General features: G+C 39.0%; 3 protein-coding genes across 4 annotated transcripts in view; 2 read left to right on the top strand and 1 right to left on the bottom strand.

Moving 5' to 3' along the window:
- The first annotated feature begins 978 nt into the window (after positions 1–978).
- On the top strand, positions 979–17,910 carry LOC143725552 (uncharacterized). The gene is made up of 4 exons (XM_077218036.1): positions 979–1,284; positions 13,981–14,316; positions 14,585–14,688; positions 15,928–17,910. Exons 1-4 carry the CDS (start codon positions 1,224–1,226, stop codon positions 16,054–16,056), a joined length of 630 nt encoding a protein of 209 aa, XP_077074151.1. The 5' UTR covers positions 979–1,223; the 3' UTR covers positions 16,057–17,910.
- Positions 17,911–20,341: 2,431 nt separating this feature from the next.
- Positions 20,342–27,062, top strand: LOC143725556 (uncharacterized). The gene is made up of 4 exons (XM_077218043.1): positions 20,342–20,578; positions 24,254–24,592; positions 24,823–24,914; positions 25,605–27,062. Exons 1-4 carry the CDS (start codon positions 20,518–20,520, stop codon positions 25,641–25,643), a joined length of 531 nt encoding a protein of 176 aa, XP_077074158.1. The 5' UTR covers positions 20,342–20,517; the 3' UTR covers positions 25,644–27,062.
- LOC143725550 (uncharacterized) overlaps positions 26,814–27,829 on the bottom strand; it is a 63,231-nt gene continuing 62,215 nt past the window's right edge. Inside the window, exon 5 of one of the 2 annotated variants that reach the window (XM_077218031.1) lies at positions 26,814–27,736. In XM_077218031.1, the coding sequence (XP_077074146.1) occupies positions 27,597–27,736 (140 nt within the window). In that variant the 3' untranslated portion in view covers positions 26,814–27,596. The remainder of the gene's footprint in view (positions 27,737–27,829) is intronic. The other variant, XM_077218030.1, reaches the window with a different exon arrangement.

The following is a 27,829-nucleotide window of genomic DNA, read 5'->3' as shown; positions in this document are numbered from 1 at the left end:
ATGGGATTTACATACAGAAAACCAGCGCCAACACCAAAACAGAAGAAAACAAGATTACAATGGGTTAAGGAGAAGCAAACGTATATTCAGTGATGAATAACAAATCTGCATTGGTCAAGAAGATGATATTGGAACTTTAGTCTGGTGCTTTTCTAATGAAACATATAAAGATGACTGCCTGAACAAATTCCCCAACTCATTTATGGGGTTGCATCATGTCAGGTATGGACCAGAGATGTCAATTATTATCTCAACTATCAACGCACGGGTGTACAATGAAATTTTGGATACTTTTCTCATTCCATCCATAGAAAATGGGTTTAGTAATGAAGTCATTTTTCAGGATGACAATGCATCTTGCCATAGAGTAAAGAGTGTTAAAGCTTTTCTTCAGGAAAGGAATATCAACTCGATGTCATGCACTGTCAACTGCTATTCAGGAAAGTTGGAAGCAGATTGATGGGGAATATTGTTTTTCATTAGTGTTTGCCTCAAAGAATTCATCCTGCCATAAAAGCCAGAGTTGGAGCAATAAAGTAGGGTACTAATTGTGTTTTTTTGTTTGTTTTTTGTTGATGATGATGATTCAGTTAATCATTAAGTGATTCCATACTTTTTTTCTCTGCTTGATCTGGGAAAAGACATGCCATATTATTAATAAAAAAGTAAGTTTTTGTTTAAGGTGTGTTTCATGAAGCCAGAATGAATAGCTAATGAGCAAAAACTTTTTGTGTGCGTCAGATATCTGTGAATTTTTTTTTTTTTTTTTTTTTTTTTTTGCTACAAGGTAAAAAAGCTGTGTGAACGTCCTCTGATTGTGGTGGTTATTCCATAATTTCTCTCAGGGGTTGTATTATACTTATGAACTAATTCAAATCTGAAAATCTGGCACATTGTTAAATTGAGGCCATTTTATCTACATCAATGCCCATGTCGTCATACCAAGAGAAGAACTCTCTTCCACATCCGTTTACATGTGGAGTCTGGAGTGTGACTCATATCTCATGACTCGGCAATAATATAATGCGCAGCGGAGCAAGACTATCACGCCACCAGATACAATTGCAACGCGTGTCTCTAATTTTCTTGCCCCCAATACAAGAATTTACTGCAGCTTCTTTCTTCCTGAACATTCACGGGGATTCAGATTATTTTACAACAGCAGCGCTGGTTTTGTATGAGTGAGGTTGGATTGTCAGCGTCGTCGTGAGAGCCTTGATAAGATGCCTGGAACTGTTTCGACTTCCACTGTAAACGCAACTTGTGTCACTATGAAGCTACAAGGTAAGACGTTATAACATTTCAGAATTGCACGACAAAGACGTCTCAGCCTCTTTACATTTGCATGTTTTAAAGTTAGTGTTAATTTCGTTAAAGAAATCTATGACGAAATATGTTCGTTTACGCGCAGGCTTTTCCCATGACTGGCACTGGCAGGCTGATCACACCCATATAAGATAAGACATCAACGATAAATGTGACTATATCAACATGCAATATCGTTGACGTAAAAACACGAGACTAAGTACTTAAAAAATAAAAACTTGACCAAAAAAACTCTTTGTTTTTGTAGAATGAAAAATACAAAACATTACAGACTGTTTTTAAGCCGCTCCGAGTCAGGGATTTCAAGAATTTAAATCCCCCAAACAGAGCTTTATTGTTAAATGAACACGTGTTGTAATCCTACCCATTGTTTTAGTTAATAATTGCAATCTAGCAACCATGTGCTCTCGGCACACTGTGAAAGAAGCGCCGATGATTTGAAAACATGAGGGGCGGGGCTGGCTGCAAAAACCCACGTGCTGCCTCTCGTTGTCAAAGTCCTCTGGAGGTCACATGTGGTTGCATACGTCATCGAGGCGGTCTCATCTAAGAAAATAAAGTAACCGTTGGATTTCAAAGAAGGAAAGAATTTACAGTATTATACTCCTCACGATGAATAACAGTACATTTTATTACGGTTAATTTTCTTAAATAAGACATATTGATGGCGTTTGCAGCCTTCAAATGCGACCGGAGGACGCAGCCTTCAAAATCAGTCCATGCACTTCAAAACCGGCTCAGCTGACAGAAATCGAAAATGGAGGAAGTTACTCAAACAAACGCTTGCTCGTTTTTTCTTTTACTGTCTATGTTTTTTACCAGGCAGCTGCTGTTTGCACAAGAGGCCCTGGAGTTTAAAATAGTGAATTTTAACTACAGTAGGCTACAACAGCAATTACTAATACAGATCGTAGACCTGGTTGTGATACATGCAAAATTATGTCCTTCATAAAAAAGAAGGTCCTTATATTCCTCATGCTTTAGAAGAGCTGTTATGCGTGTTACTTGTTTCACGTCAGACAAATTATTATAGCCCACTAATTAAACTGAAGCACCTTTGTAGATTTCTTGTATGATCATATTATGGGTAACACTTTAGAATACGGTTCCTTCGTTAATGAATAACTACACAAGAACCTATGAATAACACAATATTAACAATCTAGTAACTATTATTAACTAACAAGAAGCTCTGATTAACGAACTAGTAATAGCGCACAGATGAAAGTGGTAACTACTATTTTTTTAATGCTTCCCAGAGAACTACTGAAAAAGTTTATTAACAATCTAGTAACTACTATTAACTAAAAAGAAACTCTGATTAACAAATTAGGAAGTAATAGTGCACAGATGAAAGTCATACTTCATACTTTTATGGGAATTACTAATTATTTGGATCCGTATTCTAAAGTGAAGATCATGGTAACTAACTAGTAATGACTCAAGTGTTACTACATGATCTAGTCATGATTTGTGCAACTAAACACACAAGTAATTTTAAGCGTTTGAGATTTTTGGTGAACTTTAGTATACTTTCAGTAAATTTCTTTAGTAGTATAGTAACACTTGAGTCATTACTAGTTAGTTACCATCAGTGTTGGGAGTAACCCGTTACAAAAGTAATGCATTACAGTAACATATTACGTTTTGCTGTAACGCAGTAGTGTAAGGTATTACTAATCAATTTTCAGTAATATTTTACTCGGTACATGTTCGGCAAGACTTGCGTTACAACAGACTTTTAGTTTTAATTGTAAAACAAACAAACCAAAAAAAAAACAAACAGCAAGACCGCCAGACATTAACGAATGAAAGATGCAAGTAGGCTAAATTACCTGTTCGTGGTCAGTCAATAGCCGCGTGTGGTGTCCAAGTCTGTAATTAAAGACTAAACGGCAGCGTCTGATATATTTGTATAGCGATTTATTTTTGACAGGAGTGCCGTGAGGTATGATTTCGGCCTCTGTGCTCACGCTGGCCAGAGGAAAAGCTGCTAATGGTGAAAATGGCATGAAGAAGACTACATTCGCGAGATGGACGTATGCGCATGGCTATTCGTTCTGTGTTTTCTTTCTAAACAGTTAGGCTATGTTTATGTGGTATTTTTCATGTTTTCATCACGCAATCATGTTTTTGATGCCGTGGTGACGCGTTCATGTAAGGGCGGCGGCGCTGCCGATAAGCACCTAAAAGCTGTCACAAAGAACCGGCAAAAGCAAATATAGCAAGGAGACATGTTGATTGTTTATTAATAAAGTAAAGATGAAGTTGACAATGCTGACTCGCGATCTTCGCAGTAGGCTAGTGAATGCACCAGAGAGAAATGCACATTTCATTTCATAAGCAGAGAGCAGTCTGTTTTCTTTCGTTTTGAATTGTTCTGTTTACAAGTAGACATTTCAATATAGATATATTTTTCAGGTCCGTACAATTAATACAAAACGAAATTCACTTTAAAGAAAGGCTTCTTGTCTTCTGTGTAAGGTGTCTGTGAAAGTTTTAAAGCAGTCTTGTTAGTGCCTCTTCAGAGCGGTCGCGTCCGTAACGGAGAACTGTCTAACTGTGACAATCAGAAAACGGAGAAGAGGCAAAAGCAGGGAAACACTCGTTTATTAAATATAAACAGGAACGGTCAGGTCCACACAAAGGGCGACACACAGTAACGGACAAGTGACGCAGGGACCTCGATGGAACCGGACCAGAAGTGATGAGTAGTGATGAAAAGAAATCCAAATCCAGAAGGTGCAGACGATCAACACAGGAAACACGACGAATAATCCAGGAAGGGAACGAAGACCACGAGGGAAGACCAGACAGGAACGACACCGGAACACATCACAACGATCTGACAAAGACAAGACGCAAACAGTGAGTATATATAGGCACCGCTGATCAGATGCAGCTGGCACCGAAAGTGAAAGCAGCTGGCGCCACTGATCAGCGGCAGTGATCGGTGACCACGCCCATACGCACACACAACACCAAGACATAAGACAAGAAGGCCACGATGGATTGACGAACCGTGACAGTACCCTCCCTCCTAGGAACGCCTCCTGGCGTTACCAGACGTCCTTACCTGTCGATTGTAATCATCGATAAGGGAGTGGTCCAGAATGTCCCTAGCAGGAACCCAACTTCTCTCCTCCGGACCGTAACCCTCCCAGTCCACCAGGTACTGGAATCCGCGTCCCCTCCGCCTAGAGTCCAGAATGCGATTAACCGAATATGTAGGTTCCCCATCTACGAGTCGCGGCGGAGGAGGAACCGGGGCAGGCGGATTAAAGTGAGAATGAAATACAGGTTTTAATTTGGACACATGAAAGGCGGGATGAATTCTCCTGTACGCAGGAGGGAGTTTGAGTCGGACTGTCACCGGACTAATAATCTTGGTGACAGTAAACGGGCCGATAAATTTAGGAGCTAACTTATTAGAGACGGAGCGGAGTGGAATGTTCTTAGTAGAAAGCCACACTTTTTGACCGACGATGTATACGGGAGGCTTCGACCGGTGGCGATCGGCCTTGGCCTTGGTGCGCGCCCTCACTTGGAGCAGAGTCTCTCGGGCTCTGGTCCATGTGCGGTGGCACCTCTGGACGAAGGCGTGAGCGGAGGGGACCGCGACTTCGGATTCCAGGCTAGGAAAAATAGGTGGCTGGTAACCTAAACTACCCTCAAACGGAGATAGGCCCGTGGATGACACTGGTAACGAGTTATGAGCGTACTCAACCATTGAAAGCTGCTGACTCCAGGAGGAAGGATTCTTGGATACCAAACATCGCAACATTCTTTCCAGATCCTGGTTGGCTCTCTCGGTTTGACCATTGCTCTGGGGATGAAACCCAGAGGACAGACTGACAGTCGCTCCCAGTAATTTACAAAATTCTCGCCAAAATTTGGATACGAATTGGGGACCCCTGTCGGAAACCACATCAATCGGGAGGCCATGTAAGCGAAAAACGTGGTCAACGACAGTCTCCGCTGTCTCCTTGGCAGAGGGTAATTTGGGCAAGGGAATGAAATGAGCCGCCTTCGAGAACCGGTCCACAACGGTCAAAACAACCGTCTTGCCCTGGGAGGGTGGGAGGGCGGTAATAAAATCTAGCGCAATGTGGGACCAGGGTCTCGAAGGGACAGACAGCGGTTGGAGTAACCCATCTGGGGGTCGATTGGAAGTCTTACCAGTGGCACAAACCGAGCAAGCCAAGATGAAACTGCGAATGTCGCGAGCCATTAACGGCCACCAGAATCGTTGCTTAACCAAAAAACTGGTGCGATTTACCCCTGGATGACAAGCCACGTTGGAACAATGCCCCCATCGAATGACGTCGGACCGTACTCTCTCTGGCACAAATAACCGGTTCGTTGGGCTACCGGGCGGAGGCGTTACCCCTTCTAAGGCCGTCTTGACCTTCGACTCGATCTCCCATGAGAGTGTAGAGATAAATAGGTTCTCTGGTAAAATGCACTCGGGAGTGGACGGGCGTTCGGAAAGGTCAAAAATACGAGATAAGGAGTCGGGTTTGATGTTCTTGGAACCCGGGCGGTACGAAAGAGAAAAATCAAAACGACCGAAAAAAAGAGCCCACCGAGCCTGCCTGGAGTTGAGTCTTTTGGCAGTGCTGATGTATTCTAAGTTCTTGTGATCGGTCCAGACGATAAAAGGTACCCCCGACCCTTCTAACCAATGACGCCACTCCTCCAACGCTAACTTGACCGCCAACAACTCTCTGTTACCAATGTCATAGTTACGTTCAGCGGGAGACAAACGATGGGAAAAAAACGCGCATGGATGCATCTTGTCGTCTGTGAAAGAGCGTTGGGAAAGAACTGCGCCTACCCCCACCTCTGACGCGTCGACCTCCACCACGAACTGACGTGAGGAATCAGGGGCTATCAAGATGGGAGCCGAAACGAAGCGACTCTTCAGTTTAGCGAACACAGCCTCAGCTGTGTCGGACCACCTGAACGTAGTTCTGGGGGAGGTCAAGGCAGTCAGAGGCGCGGCTAGTTGGCTGAAATTGCGAATGAAACGCCTGTAGAAGTTAGCAAACCCCAGAAACCTCTGTAGGGCCTTACGGGAATCTGGACTTGGCCAATCTACCACAGCCTTAACCTTATCAGGATCCATACGCACTCCCTCAGACGAGACGATATATCCTAGAAAAGAAACAGACTGTGCATGAAAATCGCATTTCTCCGCCTTGACAAAAAGCCCATTCTCTAGCAACCTCTGAAGCACTCGTCGGACGTGCTGCACGTGTTCCTGGAGAGAGGATGAAAAAATCAATATGTCGTCCAGGTAGACATATATGAACTGATCTACCATATCTCGCAGCACGTCGTTGACGAGTGCCTGGAAAACCGCTGGGGAGTTGGACAGCCCAAACGGCATAACCAAATATTCAAAGTGCCCCCTGGGGGTGTTAAACGCGGTTTTCCATTCATCCCCCTCCCTAATGCGAACCAAATGATAGGCATTACGTAAGTCCAGTTTTGTGAAGATTGATGCTCCCTGTAACCTCTCGAAGGCTGAAGACATCAACGGCAAAGGATAAGTATTCTTTACCGTGATGTTATTCAACCCCCGGTAGTCAATACAAGGTCGCAGAGAACCATCCTTCTTGCCCACAAAAAAGAACCCCGCCCCCGCCGGTGAAGAGGAAGGACGGATGAATTTGGATGCTAGAGAATCAGAAATATATTTCTCCATAGCCTCCCTTTCTGGAACAGAAAGCGAATAAAGTTTGCCCTTAGGCGGAGACTTACCTGGCAGTAAATCTATGGCACAGTCGTAGGGACGATGCGGAGGGAGAGAAGCAGCACGGGACTTACTGAACACTTCCTTCAGGTCCAGGTACTCAACGGGCACGTTAAGTAAATCCACCGTCTCCTCCTGAAACACAGAAACAGGTACAGACGGACAAGCAGACGTAAGACAAGACTTATAACACTGAGTGCTCCATTCGGAGATGGAATGTTGACGCCAGTCTACTCGGGGGTTATGGAGTGTGAGCCAGGGATGACCAAGGACTACGGGTGCTAAGGGTGAGTCCAATAGAAGAAATGACAGAGTTTCAGAATGATTGCCTGATGTGATGAGTGTTATGGGTCCTGTGGTGAGAGCAATGTTAGGGAGTCTTTGACCAGTAAGAGCATTGACGGATATGCTGTGAGTGAGTGAGGTGACAGGAATGAGTAACTTCTGGGCCAGCTTACGATCCATGAAGTTTCCCTCCGCTCCTGAGTCCAGTAAGGCGTGACAGTCGTGTGTGCCGGTGGTCCATCTCAGTCTTACCGGGAGGAGCGTGGATGATGGTGATGAGGTCTTCTCAGCGGAGATCCCACCCGATAGTAGCCTCAGATTTACTACCGGGCTTGGCCTTTTACCGGGCAGGCGTGTAGGAAGTGGCCCGCCTCCCCACAGTAAAGACAGAGTCTGAGGGATCTCCGCCTCTCCTTCTCCTCCCGGGAAAGCCGAGCCCTACCCACCTGCATGGGCTCGTGGTCGAATGCAGGGCTGACCGTGTCTGCGCTGCTGGTTCTGGGATCCCCTGTACCTCCAGAAAAACGAACCTGAGGAGCACGACGTTCTCTCCTGGCCAGACGTGCATCCACCCTGAGTGCCAGGTCAATGAGGCCGTTCAGAGTCGTGGGTAGATCCAGCGCGTAGATCTCGTTCTGGACACGGTCAGCCAGCCCACGCAGGAACATGTCCCACTGCGCCTCCTCGTTCCATTGGCACTCGGCCGCCAGGGTGCGAAACTCAATCGAGTAGTCTGAAACGGATCGGTCCCCCTGGTGAAGATCGGCAAGAACTCTGGCTGCTTCTCGTCCCGCCATCGACCGATCAAAAACCCGTTTCATCTCTTCGGCGAGTGCCTGGAACGAGGCGCAGCATGGGTCCTGGTTCTCCCACACCGCCGTTCCCCATAATGCCGCCCTCCCAGTCAGCAGCGTCAAAACAAAAGCCACTTTAGACTGCTCACTGTAGAAGGTACGGGGCTGAAGGGAAAAGTGCATAGAACACCTGGTTATGAAGGCTCTGCAGAAGTTTGGTTCCCCTGAATACGCCTCCGGGATCGGCAGACGAGGCTCTGACTGGAAGGACGACCCAGGTGATGCGGGTTGAATCGGCGGTGTGGGTGGCGCAGTGGGATTCCTCAGCTGTTGGAATTGCTGGGTGAGCTCGGACACCTGCGTCACTAAAGCTTGTACCGCCCGTCCTGTGTGCGCGATGCAATCCTCTTGCGAATCCATACGATTGATGCTTCTGGTGATGAAATCAGAGAGACTGGAATCAGATCCACCTGCTGCCTCCATTTCTGGTCAGATCGTTCTGTGACAATCAGAAAACGGAGAAGAGGCAAAAGCAGGGAAACACTCGTTTATTAAATATAAACAGGAACGGTCAGGTCCACACAAAGGGCGACACACAGTAACGGACAAGTGAAGCAGGGACCTCGATGGAACCGGACCAGAAGTGATGAGTAGTGATGAAAAGAAATCCAAATCCAGAAGGTGCAGACGATCAACACAGGAAACACGACGAATAATCCAGGAAGGGAACGAAGACCACGAGGGAAGACCAGACAGGAACGACACCGGAACACATCACAACGATCTGACAAAGACAAGACGCAAACAGTGAGTATATATAGGCACCGCTGATCAGATGCAGCTGGCACCGAAAGTGAAAGCAGCTGGCGCCACTGATCAGCGGCAGTGATCGGTGACCACGCCCATACGCACACACAACACCAAGACATAAGACAAGAAGGCCACGATGGATTGACGAACCGTGACACTAACATTGTTTTTTCCTCATAAATGCGAACACGAAAAATAAAATAAAATGAATATTTTATGTTCTGTGGAGAGCCAACCCTTCTTCATTAGATTTGCGCAGTGTAATTCACATAATTACAACAAAAAAAATCGTTGCCTCCTAAAAGTTAAAGTTTTTTTTGTCACACATGACTGTCGATTTCCCTAATACTAAATATAAAACGCATGTGTAGACTGATATTTTTCTAATGTCTGGACTCCTTTCTGGGAGGAGCCTATGGATAAACAGACGTTTCAATATTTTGGTATTAATGCATTTTCTGAGAATTTATATAATTGTATAAGTTTTGACTGCAAGTCTGCAAATGTCATGTCCATAACGCTGGAATTCCCAAATTTTAAATAATTTATCCTCAACTAGTTTTGTGGTGTAGGTCTACATATTTTATAATGTTAAGTTAACTTCAAATAATACTAATAGTAATTTAAAGATGTGGTAGCATTGGATCGGGACGGTATGGATAACGCTGGAAGTTGGAAGGGTGTGTTGCGATTCTGCAGGTTCGTGGATCTGAGTGTCGCGATTTCGGTTTCATATCGCATATAGTTACAGCCTTAGTCATTTTAGAATGTTAAGTTCTACTTCTGTATAGTTATTTTGGTGAAAGTAACTCAAAAGTAATACAGGAGTAATGTAACGCAGTACAATTCTGAGACAGTAATATTGTAAGGTAATGAATTACTTTTAAATAACAGTAACAAGTAATGTATAATGTATTACAGTTTGGAAGTAACTTGCACAACACTGGTTACCATGATCTTCACTTTAGAGTACGGATCCAAATAATTAGTAATTCCCATAGAAGTATGTAGTAACACATGAGTCATTACTAGTTAGTTCCCATAATTCTTACAGTAGTTACTAATGAAAAGCCAATAAAGTGTAGAATCTTCTCACTCACAAGACACACACTCACAAGACACACACACACACACACACACACACACACACACACACACACACACACACACACACACACACACACACACACACACACACACACACACACACACATATATATATATATATATATATGCTAGGAGACATACATATATATACATATATATATATATGCTAGGAGACATACATATATATACATATATATATATGCTAGGAGACATACATAAAAACAATTTTTTTGTGTGAGGTAAGTTAAATAATAAATTCAATCTATATGGTACTTGGATGGCTGATGACTCAATATGTTCCAGTCGTCACCGTGACTCTAGTCACGTGATTCAATGTCAGTCCAGAGGAATGCCGGAAAATTGGCCACAGGACAAGTAAGGTCCCGAGTCCCGACAACTGCATTTAAAAATCCATTTCTTTAAATTATTCAGTTGATAAATAGACAGCATAGGCCAATTACAAACAGCTTACATATTGATAATGTAAACAACCTTGTGTATTCGTTTACGGTAGCAGTTCAAATGTTAATGTAGTGCTAGTCATTTATCCTGCATTGGTTATTGATTAGTTTTGTATGAATTATGAACATTTTCAGTAGTTCTCTGGGAAGCATAAAAGAATATAGTAGTTATTGAAGTACCACTTTCATCTGTGCACTATTACTTCCTAATTTGTTAATCAGAGTTTCTTTTTAGTTAATAGTAGTTACTAGATTGTTAATAAACTTTTTCAGTAGTTCTCTGGGAAGCATAAAAAAATAGTAGTTATTGATTAGTAAATAGTGAACTACCACTTTCATCCGTGCGCTATTACTTACTAGTTCGTTAATCAGAGTTTCTTGTTAGTTAATAATTGTTACTAGATTGTTAATATTGTGTTACTCATTGGTTCTTGTGTAGTTATTCTTTAACGAAGGAACCGTATTCTAAAGTGTTACCATATTATGTAGGCTGTCTCGTCATAACAACTTACTGTTAACCATGTATTGCATAACAGACCATAAAACACGAGCTCTGCTAAAAGTAGCATAATTACAGGAAGTTGCGTGAAAGATATTCCAGATGAGGAACTGCGGCACGGGTTGTAAACTTAAATAAGATTGCATCACCAGTACTTTAAAGAGACCAGAGAGAATATGTCAAGAGACAGCTGTTGATTGTTATGACTTTAGTAATAATAATAAAAATAGATATTATACTGTACAACATGACACTACAAAATGAAAGTTTGAATATTTACAGTTGATATTACTGAACAGTGTAATATATGTTTAATTACCACAAAATGGAACAAAAAATATATGAATACTGCACAGATTGAACAATTACCTAGCAGATTTTATAATAATAGCCAGATACCTGGGCTTTGTACCTCTGTTCGGCAGTAGATCATTAGATTCATTTGATCTCTTATCTCACTCATGCTCAAGAAATGTGTATGACCTGCATAAATGTCAAATCAAAATAATGACATCATCATCCCAGAGAATCATACGCTGAAGAACCCGTCGAGGGCGTCAACAACTTCAGTTTACAATCAGCTGAACTGTACCGATGTCCAAAAGTCCCCTGAATGTTCACACCCTTTAGTCTTCATGCTCTGTGACATACACCTAATGAGAATAAATAAAAATATTGTAAACACAAATGAAAACATGCTAATGCCACGAATGTTAAAAAGCAGAACAAATCATCTATTACTTTGGCCTGATATTGATACACCCCAAATATAACCTATTACTGCCTTCTCCAATGCAGGCTTTATGATCAAAATGTTTGTTTCAAGTGAACTTGATTATTTAAAAGATTAAATGTTAATATCAAATAGTTTGTATGTCAAGACTATGCAATTGTTGATGGGTCTATACTACAAAGAATAATGCTAACTCTTTATATGGGGAACAATTCTCATTTTTAACTTGTTGCTTATTAGCTTGCATATATTGGCTGTTTATTAGTACTTATAAAGCACATATTAATGCCTTATTCTACATCCAATAATCCACCCAATACATAAACTTAACAACAATAATATATAATAACAATAATAATATCAAACCATGCATATGGGTTGACATTCTCTGGATTTGATCTTAAAGGTGAAAGTGCAATAATTCTAATGAAATAGTGTGTGTCTGACATATCTCAGACCAGCAATAAAAAAACTTTTTTTTTTAAAGAAGCATTGAGATATAAGTTACATTTATAGCACATATGTCATTAAGAGTGGAGATGAAACAAGCGCATCCTACAGTATAACTCCTGATTGTCTTGTGTTGTTCTAAGCCACAGTATATTATATTCTAATACATGGTAATTCAAACTGAAATGGTTACATATTATTTTAATTAGTAATGAGGGATTATTTAAGTACGGCTCATACAAGTATGACTTCAAAAACTTTAATAAATTAATATAATGATTTTGATGGTAATAGTAATAATAATAATTATTTTAGGGGTTGAGAGTTTCTCCTCCCCTAGGGAAGATAACTAAACTGGCAAGGTGCTTAAAATGGTTCAGTATGCTTAATAAATTACTTTTGTGAGAAAACGGCTAAATGCTTAATTATTGACAGCTTGTCCACTAACCTTCAATGTGTTCAATGTTTGTTTTGGAGTGAGCTGTATATGAAGTTTAGAACAAAAAATGTTTTATAAGAGAAGTCTCGAACGACAGGTATCATTCAGTGTACAAATTTATTCCCATGGTATCCGCAAGTCCACATACAGTGATTTGACTGATTTCAGTCGTAGGAATTTGGGACACTTTTCGCCACAATTTTTCGTGTTGTTCATAAATTTTTTAATAGGCAAAAAAAAAACATTTAAGGGATATACAGTACAGAAATAGACAATATAGAAAATAAATAATGAAATCAAGTAAATTAAGTAAAATGTAGGCTATAAAATAATAGAAAGGGTTAAGTATAAAGTTAAAAAAGAACTTGCGAATAAGAATTAATTAAAATTTCCTGATAATTTACTGTCCCCCACGTCATCCAAGATGTTCATGTCTTTCTAAAAGAAATTAAGTGTTTTTTAAAGAAAATATTCCGTGATTTTTCTCCATATAGTGACTTCAATGGGGTCCAACGGGTTGAAGATCCAAATGTGAGTTTCAGTGCAGATTCAAAGCCTCGACACGATCCCAGCCGATGAATAAGAGTCTTATCTAGACAAACCATCTGCCATTTCCCCCCTGAAAAAACAACAACATTTATATACATTTAACCACAAATCCTCGTCTTGCACTTGCTCTGTCATGCGCCACACATTATGTAATAACGTTGAAAGGTCAAGCGTGAAGGAGGTACCGACCTAGTTTACAAAGCGAACGCCATTTACACACACACACACACACACACACACACACACACACACACACACACACACACACACACACACACACACACACACACACACATATATATATATATATAAAAGTTAAACAAGGATGGCGGATGTTTTTGAAGTTGGAGGAGAAAATTTGATGTTTTTCGCCCTACCCTACATTTATGAACCGGAACACGTGTGTCCTTTCAACTTGAATACGGAAAACAAGACGAGCATTAGTGGATAACAAGTATATAAATGTTTATTTTTATATATAAAATGAGCGATGGTTTGGCTAGATAAGACTCTTATTCCTCAGCTGGGATCATGTGGAGACTTTGAAGCTGCATTGATGCATTGAACCCGTTGGACCCCACTGAAGTCACTAAATGTAGAAAAATCCTGGAATGTTTTCCTCAAAAAACATAATGTCTTTTCGACAAAAGAAAGACATGAACATGTTGGATGACGTGGGGGCGAGTAAATTATCAGGAAATTTTAATCCTGAACTAATTCTTTAAATGCATATGTTGTTTAAAGTAATATATGTTCTATACCTTTTCAGTTGCACTGTTTCTTCTGGCCAGCTGCACAAGCTCTAATGTTCCCACGACTGTGAAGACCGTTCGACAGGGAGAGACTGTGAACGAACCCGTTTTAAACATTTCTACACTGGATGAGCATGATCAGCTGATGGCGTGTCATCGAGGAGAATTGGGTGCTCAATATTTCTGCAATAACGGGACATGTAAAAACCAGCCTGCATTGGTGTGCCAGTTTCAAGTTTCCCTAGGGTATTTGTGTCTCATCTTCCCAAATGTCACTGTCAGTATCTCTGGCGAATACAAAGTAGTTCTCAATGGACATAAGACTGTCCGGAACTTCATTCTTCAAGTTGAAGGTCAGTATTTTACAGTAATATTGTGAGTCATAACTGATGTGAGTCATTCCTGCACTTGTAGCATGTTGGCCTCAGTTGTGTCCTTCATGTTTACATTGTTTGATGACTAAATTAAGGTGTCAAGAAGAATAAATGTTACTGTCCTCATTGCAAACAGTAATACTGCTTTAGTAAGATAATCGGATTCTGATATGAGCTGATTGAGGTATTTCTGATGTGTGAACTCGTTTAAAGTTGTGTTTTTTCCTGTTTTTGCTATCCTTTACAGTGGGTCCACAACGTTCACAACTTTCCATCTTAATTTGGTTAATCCCTGTAATCGCAGTACCTTTAGCAGCTGCCGTCTTCTTGTTTATTTTTTTAAACTACAAGGTAAGTCTCATAATATTCATATTGGGATATGTACTTAGGATTAAAACATTATATATATATTTACTTTTACTCTGCACAAAAAATTCAATCGAAATCAATCCACACATCAATCACCCTTCAAAGAACTTTAATTAAGTTAATTTTTCAACTATTTTTTTGTTGTTAAGCCCCACTGTAGTCAGTAATTAAATCCCTTAAAACTCACCAAAATTAGATATTTAAACGTTTTTTCCTGTGAAAAAATATTCTTCTTGCCTTAAAATCGCTTGAATGCAACTCTGCACCCTTGCCTCATTTAGTATGAGCGGTTCTATGAATATGCAAATGAGTTCCGCCTCCACTCACTCACACAGCTCAAAGATCCACTCGCTCAACTTACTGAGGTAAACGCTGCACAATGGTATCGCTCTTTACAACGTCAGACACATAGCGATAATTATTATGATTAGCCTTTTGCTTGACTATGTTATCAAACAGCTAACAATGTGTTGCTAATGTTACACAAACCATGCCATTTTCCCATTGGCATCTCAGAGTCAAATTGTAATATACATCATACATCCGCTATATTGCTAAATCTACCCGATATTTCATATCAACTGAAAAATATACCGGGATAACCTGGCTTCTCTCAAGACTCCCCTGCTAGTTCACTGTTAATGATATGCTAAAGCCCGCCCACACGTTGATCTGATTGGTTACAAGGTAGTTTGTGACGTCAGAAACACCAGCGATTTCAAACCGTGTTTTTGAGACTGTCTTTGGTTCACTGCAGTTTTAAGCAGAAAATACTCAGCAATGCTGTCGACTTATGAATTTACACATGGTTTGTCTTAAAGCACATTTAAAACACCACATAGACAACATTAAAAACTTGATTTTCACCACAGGGGGACTTTAGATTAATTAGGGAATTTTTTTTTCTGAAAAGCCTGTAATCGGCTTTTAAATTACCGTGTTCATTGTAACAACTTGCCCGAAATAGTGACAACATGCTCAGTGTGTGTGTTACATCGCTTTTCCTGGGTAATAAATGTGTACTAAGAACTTTAAGGTATCTAAATATGAATTGACTATTCACTGGAGTAAAAAGTAAAAACTGTAACAATCAACGTCAGGCTGGAAGAATCAGATTTATTTTGTGCATAAAAAGAAATCCTTAGTAGAAGTAGCTCTCTGTGAGAATGGCGATATGCATCGCTTAAAATAAGAAAACACTGATCACGTGATGTCGCACAGATTTGTATCCTCATCGTCATCATCATCACACGGAGGATTGAGCTTCTCTTCGGGCTGTGCAGCATCTTATGTGATCAAGCAGAAATACAACAGTGGCAATCCCCACCAGACCAGACAGAACCAGTCTGACCAGAACCTCAGCCTCACCACAACTCCCCACAGAGTCTGAAGATTTTGTTTGTGGATGGGTGATTCCCTGTGATGAACCTGATGGACAAGAGTTTGTAAGGTTAAGTTATTTGAGTGTTTTAAATGTCCTGGCAGTTTGCAGTCTGTCACTTCCAAAGACAGGTCACCTTGTCCTAACTATTATTACTGATGAGGGTCAAGGGCGCTTTCGAAACACTGCCTCATGAAAAAACGGATCTTTTGTTTCGATTCAGTGGTTCGGAGCTTCAATCTCGCCAAATCAGGTTTTAAAAAAAAAAATTATAAACAATTGGATTTCAGCAAACAAGAGTGCTTCAGGACAGATGTCAGATATCCTGAAGCAAGTTAACAAGTTAAACAAAACAAAAAGGAGCAACAAGAGAAAGAAAAAGAAAAGAAAAAAGCTAAAACATTTCTTTCTTTTTCCTGTGGACACATTCAAGGTCTCGCCAAATCCAGCCTCAGGTGATTTCAGCAAACAAGGCTTCGTTACTGTAACTTACGGACAGAGGCGGTCGGATCCATGTGCAGAACTTTATTAGAACTGGAACATAAGCAGAAATGAACCAGGCACACAAATAATCAAGGGCAATCCAATAACTCGTGGTGTGAACAGGCGTCGGTCGAGGTAGGCAGCACAGGTTCGCAAACAGTCCAGGATACAGGCTAAGGTCGAGAGTCCAGGGAAACACGGAGAAACAGAACTGGGAATAACGCTCAGAAATGCACGCTTACAGTGTAACAAGACTTCGCAAAGGACAGAGGAGAAACACAGGTTTAAATAAGGAACTCAATAAACAATAATGAAACACAGCTGAACATAATAACATAATGAGTCCATGGGGAAAAACATAACACAATGAGAGAGTGCCCTCCAGTGGCTCTCGAGGGCACTACAGCTGCCGATCGTCACAGTTACGTCATAATGTTTCGAACCATTTTAAAATTCTATGGGTTTGCCGCTGGATGACGTTGATCTGTTGAATCTATGAATGAGTGTCATGTAGATTAATTTTTTTGTAAAATTTTGATTAATTTTAATACTTACAAAAAAGTAAGTGATTGTCAAGCCCTGACTAATAACACAAATCAAGGAATGCAAATTGATTATTTAATATATTAGCATATTTAATGGTATTTAATTATATGTATATTACATTTAATAGCATTTCAATTGGTTTCAATTGGTTTTTAAAAAGTGCCATTACTCATTATAGGCCTACATCTTTGTACTGGGGTTTCGTTGCATTTACATTGTTTTGATCAGCAGATGCCGCCAGTTTTGAAACAGTAAATCATTTTACGAAGCTTCGAAGAGTCCTCGTTTCCCCATCACTTATCATAGCTTGGTGCAAACTGTCAAGTTTGCGTGTTATAAGTAATTTCAGTCCCCAATGAAAGCCAGACAAATCACAACTAGATATTAAATGGTTAATGTTGAAATAATCAGGAAATTACCTTTATTGAAGTGTTTTTTTTAAACTTTGTTTATTTATCTAATGTGTCAAATGATTATGAGTCAATACTCCCACTGTTTAGTGCAATATCCTACAACTCAGGTGATACTTATATGTAGATTTATTTATTTATAATATTCAAAACACTGTAAATATGTTCATAATCTGTAAATCTGAAAATGCCTATTCTGACTAAACCCAACTGTGATACTTTTATTCTCATATATTTATATTTTTATTTTTTATTCTTAGAATTTGTAGTATTATGTTTGTTGTTGTATCTGTATTTGTATATGTCCACTGGAAGCCTCAGTACCAAAACAAATTACTTGTGTTTGCAAGCACACTTGGCAATAAAGCTCTTTCTGATTCTGATTCTGAAAGACTTATTTGAGTTAATGCATTAATGAAATTACCTTAAGCATCTGAAATAGACTATTGTTCAAAAGTACTTCTGATCATCAAGGCTGCATTTATTTGATTCAATATCCAGTAAAAACAGGAACGTTTTCTATAGAAAATATATATTAATAATTTGTGATATAATTTTCAGGATTCTTTGATAAATGAAAAGTTAAAAAGAAGTGTTGATTTGAAATATAAATCTTTTGTTGCATTATAAATGTCTTTACTGTCAATTTTGATCCGTTTAATGCATCCTTGCTGAATAAAAGTATTAATTTAAATTAATTTAAAGAAAAATATTAACCCTAAATATTTGTCAAGCCACGTTTATTTCTATGCACTTTGTATAAAACAGATTGTTTCAAAGCAGCTTCACTGTAAATAAACAGGAAAATAACAGAATTAATGATGCAGACAAATTAAAACTCTCAAGTAAAGCAGCTCTAAGAAAGACAAGTGTGTCATTCAGCTCGAGTCAGTTCAGTTGCTACAAAATTATGAAACAGAAGCTGGCTCGTGTCACACAAGTGCGGAAGGAGCTGAAGTCGCACATCCAGAGTCTTCCGGATCTGTCTCTCCTCCCGAACGTCACGGGCGGCCTCGCACCGCTGCCGTCTGCCGGAGATCTGTTTTCCACTGACTGAAGCCTCTATCAGACTCAAAGTCCTCTAAGACACTGGCTTCCTCCTGACCACAGAAACACCAGAGAGCAGAGCGACTGATCCAGATCCCTCGCCCACTTTTGTATTTCAGTAGTTCTCATGCCAGCCAACAAGGTTACGAACCTCACAGAGATCAAACCCACCAGTCGATCCGCCATTAAACCGGACTCAGAGTGTGGAGATTTTGTTTTGGTGTGACTTTGCTGTGGAAAGCAACCATCTTTTGCTTTTGTCTTATACCTGTAGGTTTTTAGTTTTAATGCTCCAAGTACAAATTTTGCTTCATTTTGGTTTTGGAAGAGACTAAACATGAGGATTCGATTTTAAAGCCCTCACTTCTATAGACTGAGTTCATGATATCGAGAAATTAATTAGGAAACTCATTCTCAACATCAAACTGATATATTTTGGTTACAAACTTCATCTGTTCTTCTTCAAATTATTATTTTGCTGATAAATACAACAGATGTGCTGATATTTGTGGAAAAATACAGTGTGATCCCATTTTCTTCTATAGTCACTGTATGTTTACAGTGTCTCTCATTAAATATGACCGAACACATTCAACAAAATGCATTTTGATACGAGTGAATTCTTGATTATCAGAGGGATGTGTACATGATGCTGTGAAGCGTCTATAAGATATAAACTGGCCAAACATATGCGTGTTTAGAATCTAGACAATACATCAAGCAGATATAATAATGAAGTTAAGCTTTTTCTAAAGGTCTTAAGTCTTTTTTAAACATATTTATATGTACATACACACACATACAGAACTGTAAGAAACCGGCTGAATGAAATGGGATTTACAAACAGAAAAGCCAGACAAAATCCAGCAGTAACACTGAAGAAAAGATTACAGTGGGTTAAGGAGAAGCAATCATGGAGTGTGGATGATCAGATGCAAGCAATATTCAGTGATGAGTAACAAATCTGCATTGGTCAAGGAGATGATTCTGGAACTTTAGTCTGGTGCGTTCTTATGTAACATATAAAGACGACTGCCTGAATAAAACAATCAAATTTCCCAACTCATTTATGATGTGGGGTTGCATGTCAGGTAAAGGACCAGGGGAGATGGCAATCATTACCTCAGCAATCAATGCACAGGTGTACAATGACATTTTAGACACTTTTCTCATTCCATCACCAGAAAATGGGTTAAGTAATGAAGTTATTTTTCAGGATGACAATGAATCTTGCCACAGAGCAAAGCTTTTCTTCAGGAAAGGTATATCAACTGAATGATACGGGCTGTCAACTGCTATTCGAGAAAGTTGGAAGCAGATTGATGGGGATTATTCTTTTTCATTAGTGTTTGTGTTTTTCACAAGATGCCTCAAAGAATTCAGCCTGTTGTTAAAGCCAGAGTAGGTGCAATAAAGTACTAATTGTGTTTTTTTTTTTGTTGTTGTTGTTGATTCTTTAATCATGACAGAATGTTAAGCTATTGAGCAAAACCTTTTTGTGTGCGTCAGATATTGATTTTGATCAATATCTGTGATTTTGTTGTTTACTATAAGGTAAAAAAGCTGGGTGAACGTTTTCTGAGTGTGGTTATTTCATAATTTCTGCCAGGGGTTGTATTATCCTTTCTGAAAATCTGGCACATTGTAAAAATGAGGCAATCTTGCTTACATCAATGCCCATGTCAAAGGAGAAGAACGTTGTACGTTCACATCCGTTTGTATGCTTTGGAGTATGACTCATAGTCTCGTGATTCGGCAGTTATCAGTAGTTTTGGCAGAGCAAGGAATATCACGCCACCAGTGACAAGCGAGAAGGGTGTGTGCCGCATCAAGTCTTTCTAGCTGAACAAACACATGGATTCAGATTATTATAGCCGACAACAGCAGCGCTGGTTTTGATGAGGGAGGTGGGAATGTCAGCGTCTTCCTGAGAGCCTTGATAAGATGCCTGGAAATGTTTTAACTTCCACTATAAACGCAACTTGTGTCACTTGGATGCTACAAGGTAAGACGTTATAACATTTCAGAAGTGCACGGCAAAGACGTCTCTGCCTCTTTAATTTGCATGTTTCAAAGTAACGTTAGTGTTTTGCCCCGTTTACATGAAGGGAAGAAGCAGATATATTCTCCTGCTGTTTGGCCTCTCATTTACACGATTATTTTTAAAAACTCCTGCCAAATAGGAGATTTCTGATAACGCCGGTTATGTGTTGCCGTGTCAACTGGGAGAAACTGGGTTTTAGGTTCTCAAACGGCGCCAGAAAATGCTTAACGTCATGTGAGCACTCTGTGTTTACAGTTCGTTTGGCTACTGATCATGGATGTTGTTATGGTGGTACTCATTTTTACTTTTGTGCGAACGCTTTTGGCCTGTTTGCATTTGCCAATGGACATTAAACTGTTCAACACTTGCCCGTTGCTTGCAGCACATGAGGACGATGGAGAGGTGGGGTTTATCGCGAGGGCGGAGGCGCATAAAGCAAAAAAGCCGTCGGGGCTAAAAATAGAAAAAGAAAGAGGGAAAGGAGATGGCATGTCAAGGTATGCGACAGCAGCTAAACAAGTGGATGGTGAAAGGTGATATATAAATGTGTGTGTGTGTGTGTGTGTGCGCGCGTGTGCCTTGTGCTTTTTAAAATCCAAAATGTGAATGTAATTTCAACAGCAGCACAACCTTACTTCATAATAGTTGTCTTATCTGATGTCATCACTAGGCTGATTTAAAGTCCCCATGAATTCAAAATTGACCATACTTACTTTGTTTGCTTAAATTGATCGTTTTGTGGTGAACAATTCATCCATGCAAGTCAATCCACACAAAAAAATTGTTTGGCTTCGTAATCTTTAATCAAAATCTGAAATTTCCCCTCCCCTCTGCGTTGGAGGACCTTGCCTGATGACGTAGGTTTCACGGTTTGGGCGTCTTCTTAACATCCGTAATCACGCCCCTCCAACTGACAGTAGACAGGCTGAATGAAAACACCTACTTTTCTAGATCCAATCAGGTGCTAGTTGGGGAAAAAGCCACGCCCGCCATTTTGCCTCATTTAGTATTCCGTTTCTCTCGGAAATACGTCACAACACTGGAGAAAAGTCGTTTGCAACTTCCGGTTCACGGGGACTTTAAGGATTGAATTTAGGCTGCTATATTCAACAGTGAGTTTATTTCATTCAGGTGTGAGGATGGTGGATCAGGAAAGACTGGGGATGGCAACAGGTAGTGTAGGGGGAGCCACTTGATACCAACAGATTCATTTCTTATTAATATGTAAAATCTATTACATAATGTTTGTTTGACAACAACTACATTATAGTTAACAGAGAGGGTTCTGAATGATCTTTGTAGGCTTACTTTTGAATCTTAAGGCATTATGTTGCATTGGTTATAATGATAATGTTAATGTTACTCAATTTGTAACTGTTTATTATTTGTTAACATTGTTAACAATAATATATATATTTATAAGAATACCGGTAATAAAAAATAAATAGCCAGATACCTGGATTTATACCTCTGTTTTTATCTCTTATCTCACTCGTGCTCAAGAAATTTATGTATGACCTGCATAAATGTCAACTCAAAATAATGACATCATCATCCCAGAGAATCATACACTGAAGAACCCGTCGAGGGCGTCAACAACTTCAGTTTACAATCAGCTGAACTGTACCGATGTCCAAAAGTCCCCTGAATGTTCACACCCTTTAGTCTTCATGCTCTGTGACATACACCTAATGAGAACAAATCAAAATAATGAAAACAAAAATGAAAACGTTAATGCCTCTAATGTTAAAAAGCAGAACAAATCATCTATTACTTTGGCCTGATATTGATACACCCCAAATATAACCTATTACTGCCTTCTCCAATGCAGGCTTTATGATCAAAATGTTTGTTTCAAGTGACCTTGATTATTTAAAAGATTTAATGTTAATATCAAATAGTTTGGTTGTCAAGACATTATGCAATTGTTGATGCGTCTATACTAAAAAAATAATGCTAACACTTTATATGGGGAATAATTCTCATTTTTAACTTGTTGCTTATTAGCTTGCATATTGAATGTGTATTAGTACTTGTAAAGCACATGTTAATGCCTTATTTACATCCATTAATCCACCCAATACCTAAACTTAACAACAATAATATATAATAACAATAATAATATTAAACCATGCATATGGGTTGACATTCTCTGGATTTCATCTTAAAGGTGAAAGTGCAATGATTCTAATGAAATAGTGTGTGTCTGACATATCTCAGACCAGCAATAAAAAAACTTTTTTTTCAAGAAGCATTGAGATATAAGTTACATTATAGTACATCCTTTTCCAGTGACCATTTTAGAACAACTCTTAAAAAAATTAAAATAACACTTTTTTTTAAACTTAACTTGTTTATTTTAATGATGTCCTTAAGAGACATGAAACAAGCGCATCCTACAGTATAACTCCTGATTGTCTTGTTGTTCTAAGCCACAGTATATTATATTCTAATACATGGTAATTCAAACCTGAAATGGTTACATATTATTTTAATGAGTGATTATTTAAGTATGGCTCATACAAGTATGACTTCAAAAACTTTAATAATTTAATATAATGATTTTAATGATAATAGTAATAATAATAATAATAGTTATTTTAGGGGTTGAGAGTTTTCTCCCCGAGGGAAGATAACTAAACTGGCAAGGTGACAAGAGGATGCCGAAGCTACTTTTGTGAGAAAACGGCAAAATGCTTAATTATTGACAGCCTGCCCACTAACCTTCAATGTGTTAAATGTTTGTTTTGTATAAAATAATAGAAAGGGTTAAATATAAAGAATTTAATAAAGACCTTGCGAATAAGATTGAATTAAAGGAGTAGTTCACTTCACAATTAAAAATTTCCTGATAATTTATTCCCCCCACGTCATCCAAGATGTTCATGTCTTTCTTTCTTCAGTCGAAAAGAAATTAAGTTTTTTTGAAGAAAAAATTCCATGATTTTTCTCCATATAGTGACTTCAATGGGGTCCGACAGGTCCAAATGTCAGTTTCAGTGCAGATTCAAAGTCTCGATACGATCCCAGCCGAGGAATAAGAGTCTTATCTAGACAAACCAGCGGCCATTTTATATTAAAATAAATATTTATATACTTTTTAACCACAAATGTTCGTCTTGCACTAGCTCTGAGATGCGCCACACATTATGTAAAAAGGTTGAAAGGTCAAGCTCACGCTTGCGGAAGAACAGACCTAGTGTTTACAAAGGGAATGCCATTTACATATATGTGTGTGTATATATATATATATATATATAAAAGGTAAAACACTGATGGCGGACGATTTTGAAGTTGGAGGAGAATATTTGATGTTTTTCGTCCCTACATTTATGAACCGGAACACATGTGACCTTTCAGCTTGATTATGGAAAACAAGATGAGCATTAGTGGATAAAAAGTATATAAATGTTTATTTTTTTAAATAAAATGAGCGATGGTTTGGCTAGATAAGACCCTATATAATCCTGGAATGTTTTCCTCAAAAAAACGTACTTTCTTTTCGACTGAAGAAAGACATGAACATCTTGGATGACGTTGGGGCGAGTAAATTATCAGGAAATTTTAATTCTGAAGTGAACTAATTCTTTAAATTCACATCTTTTTTAAAGTAATATATGTTCTATACCTTTTCAGTTGCACTGTTACTACTTCTGGCCAGCTGTACAAGCTCTAATGTTCCCACGACTGTGAAGACTGTTCGACAGGGAGAGACTGTGAACGAACCCATTTTAAACATTTCTACACTGGATGAGCATGATCAGCTGATGGCGTACTATGGAAGAGAATTAAGTGCTGAATATTTCTGTGATAACGGGACATGTAATAACCTCCCAACATCAGTGTGCCAGTTTCAAGTTTACTCGGGGGATTTGTGTCTCATCATCCCAAATGCCAACGTCAGTAACTCTGGCGAATACAAAGTCATTCTCAATGGATATCAGGATGTACTGAACTTAATTCTTAAAGTTGAAGGTCAGTATGTTACAGTACAATTGTCATACCTGCATTTGTAGCATGTTGGCCTTAGTGGTGTCCTTAATTTTTACATTGGGTGACGACTAAAGTTAAACTAAAGGTGTCAAGGATAAATGTGACTGTCCTCACGAGCTAATGGTTGATTCTGAGGATCTGATAGAGGTTTATCTGATGTCATGTGTGAAGTACTTAAGTTGTGTTTTTTCCTGTTTCGCCATGCTTTACAGCGGTTCCACAACATTCCCTCTTAATTTGGTTAATCCCTGTTATTGGAGTTACTGCAGCTGTCCTCTTCTTGGTCATTCGTTTAAACTACATGGTAAGTCTTTTTTCCTGTGAAAAAAATTCTTCATGCCTTAAAATATCTTGAATGTAACTCGACACCCTTGCCTCATTTCGCATACATGGTTCTATGAATATGCAAATGAGCCCCGCCTCCACTCACTCACTCACTCAGAGATCCACTCGTTGACGATCACACGTTGATCTGATTGGTCAAGGTAGTTTGTGACGTCAGAAACACCAGCGATTTCAAACCGTGTTTTTGAGACTGTCTTTGGTTCACTGCAGTTTTAAGCAGAAAATACTCAGCAATGCTGTCGACTTATGAATTTACACATGGTTTGTCTTAAAGCATATTAAAAACACCACATAGACACATAAACAACATTGAAAGCTTAATTTTCACCACAGGGGGACGTTAGTGTGTGTGTTACATCACTGTTACATCACTTTTCCAGAGGAATAAATGTGTAATAATGACTTTACGGTATCTAGATATAAATTGACATTCAAAAATAAATCTACCTTGCAAACTATTCACTGGAGTAAAAAGTGTGACAACTATAGATACCATATTTGTATTTATAGAAACCAAACCAAGCATGTTCTCTTGCCACAAGAAAATTTAGTTTTGAGGCGAACTGCACTTAAATTTATTTTTAGCATTAACAAGGTTACAATTCAGTAGGTTTACATTCTGTAATTGTGGTTTTGTTTTGTTTTACAGAAGTTCGGCTTTCAGAGGACAGAAACGACTTCGATATAACTTTCTTACGTTAAGCATTAAGTGAAACGATGCTCGTCCTGACCATTCTCATCAAGATCCACAATTACAAGATGCACAGGAAATAGAGTAATGGGATATGAGGGATATAAGCTGGACCTTTCAAAAGCTGTATTTAATCAGTAGGTTGTAGTCATGTAGCAAATAGATTTTTATAAATACACACACAATCATCCAGTTTAAATGGATACTTCACTGATTAACATTAAGCTTTGTATCAGTAGAAACCCGGTAGTATTTTCGAATGACCGTGCTTCCCCCCCTCATGTTCCCCTGAGACGAGAGATTTCTGCATTGTGTGTCTGGAAAAAAAAACCTCAGATGACGCAAAAATGGTCATTTAGCATCAGCAGAGGCTTTTTTGTCCAGAGCCTAGAGACTACAGCCAGTAGTAGGGGCGAGTGGCGCATGTTCCCCATAGGTTGGGCTGTACATTCTGGTACAAAGCAATTTAGCACCATTTCGATGGAAAAAAACACTAGTATTTAAATTAATTTATCAACTAACTCGTCACGGAGACTCACGATAAAACAGCGTCTTTTCAGTTTCGAGTCAACTAGTAGCCTAGTTGTATCATTTCTTACCGGTAGGCGTGGCTTGGGAGTTGTTGTCTTTCATCCACATGAGCCAAAAATACATCATACATCTCTCTCTCTCTCTCTCTCTCTCTCTCTCTCTCTCTCTCTCTCTCTCTCTCTCTCTCTCTCTCTCTTCTCTCTCTCTCTCTCTCTCTCTCTCTCTCTCTCTCTCTCTCTCTCTGTCTCTCTCTCTCTCTCTCTCTCTCTCTCTCTCTCTAGCTGCTTCCTTATATACACTAACAGTGTAATAATATATTTATTTTTGCTAGGAATTTGCACTCCTTTTTCTTAACCTTCCATGACACTTTTTAGAACTTGACAAATGTAGCGTACTTCATCTCATTTGATTTTCATTTCTTTTTTTATTAGTAACATAATGAATTTAGAACAAATGTTGCAATAATACTGCACATAAACCGTTCGCAATATTTAGTCTACAACAAAATTTCAATATAAACTACAAAGCTGCCTATAAATGCCTGAAAGATGTCTGTGGCCATTGCACAGGTGCTCTCAAATATTTTGTGGTGATATGACCCTTTTAAAGTCATATCTACATTGTTCTACATTATTATTTTTTTTTTTAAAAAAGTATATTTTTTACAATGCAACATTTAAAGTACTGTTACAACCTAAAATTTCATATCAAAAAAGGTTAAATTTGGTGCTGCTTTGTAAAATATGAGCCATCCTTTCCTACCGAACAAGGTGTGAAAAGCATTCAATTATTGAATGTATTTTTAAGTATTTGATTGTTAACATTGCTGTTACGCCACTTTTTTCAGTGCAGAACACATAATAAACTGCTTATTTATAAAACCTTTCTTTATTTGTACACTTTTACTTCCTGTGTGTATTTTATATTTTGTAAAATTTTACAATCAAGGTCAGACTGGAAGAATCAGAAATATTAATCTGATTGATATTATAATGATTTATTGTGTGCATAAAGACCTTAGTTGAAGTGATTCGCTGTGAGAATGGCGACATGCATCGCTTATGTTATCGATTTGTTTTTGTTTTCAGGAAAATTTTATATTCACCAAACTAAATTAGTAACTCAAAACCCAAGTTTGCTCATTTTAAAGCAGCCTTTAAAGTGTATTTAGAGTCTGTAAAGTTGTACAAAAACCAAAATCCCAAAGATCTGTCTCTGACAAATGAATTTAACATATGTTTGTGATACCCTTTATTATTGTTGTTGTTTCAAGTTGTACTTGACAAATGTGACATTTTGTAAAAGAAATGTGTCAAGAACTTGATATTGAATTCTGTCATTTTTGAAAATTCAATTTAAAAAAAAGGATACACTGATCACGTGATGTCGCACAGATTTGTATCATCATCATCATCATCATCACACGGAAGATTGAGCTCCTCTTCTGGGAGTGCAACATCTTATGTGATCAACCAGAAAGACAACAGTGGCAATCCCCACCAGTCCAGACAGAACCAGTCTGACCAGAACCTCAGTCTCACCACAACTCCCCACAGGATCTGAGGATTCAGGAGAAACACACACAGGCAGGGTGTTATTCATAAACCTAGCTCTACACATAACTACCTTTGTATTTGTGGAAACACAAGAAA

This window comes from Siphateles boraxobius, unplaced genomic scaffold (assembly GCF_051911475.1).
Source record: "Siphateles boraxobius isolate OS27281-9 unplaced genomic scaffold, OSU_SipBor_1 77, whole genome shotgun sequence".
NCBI classification, from domain to species: Eukaryota; Metazoa; Chordata; class Actinopteri; order Cypriniformes; family Leuciscidae; genus Siphateles; species Siphateles boraxobius.
Note: the sequence above shows the minus strand (reverse complement) of the source record. Positions and strands in the feature narration are given on the sequence as shown.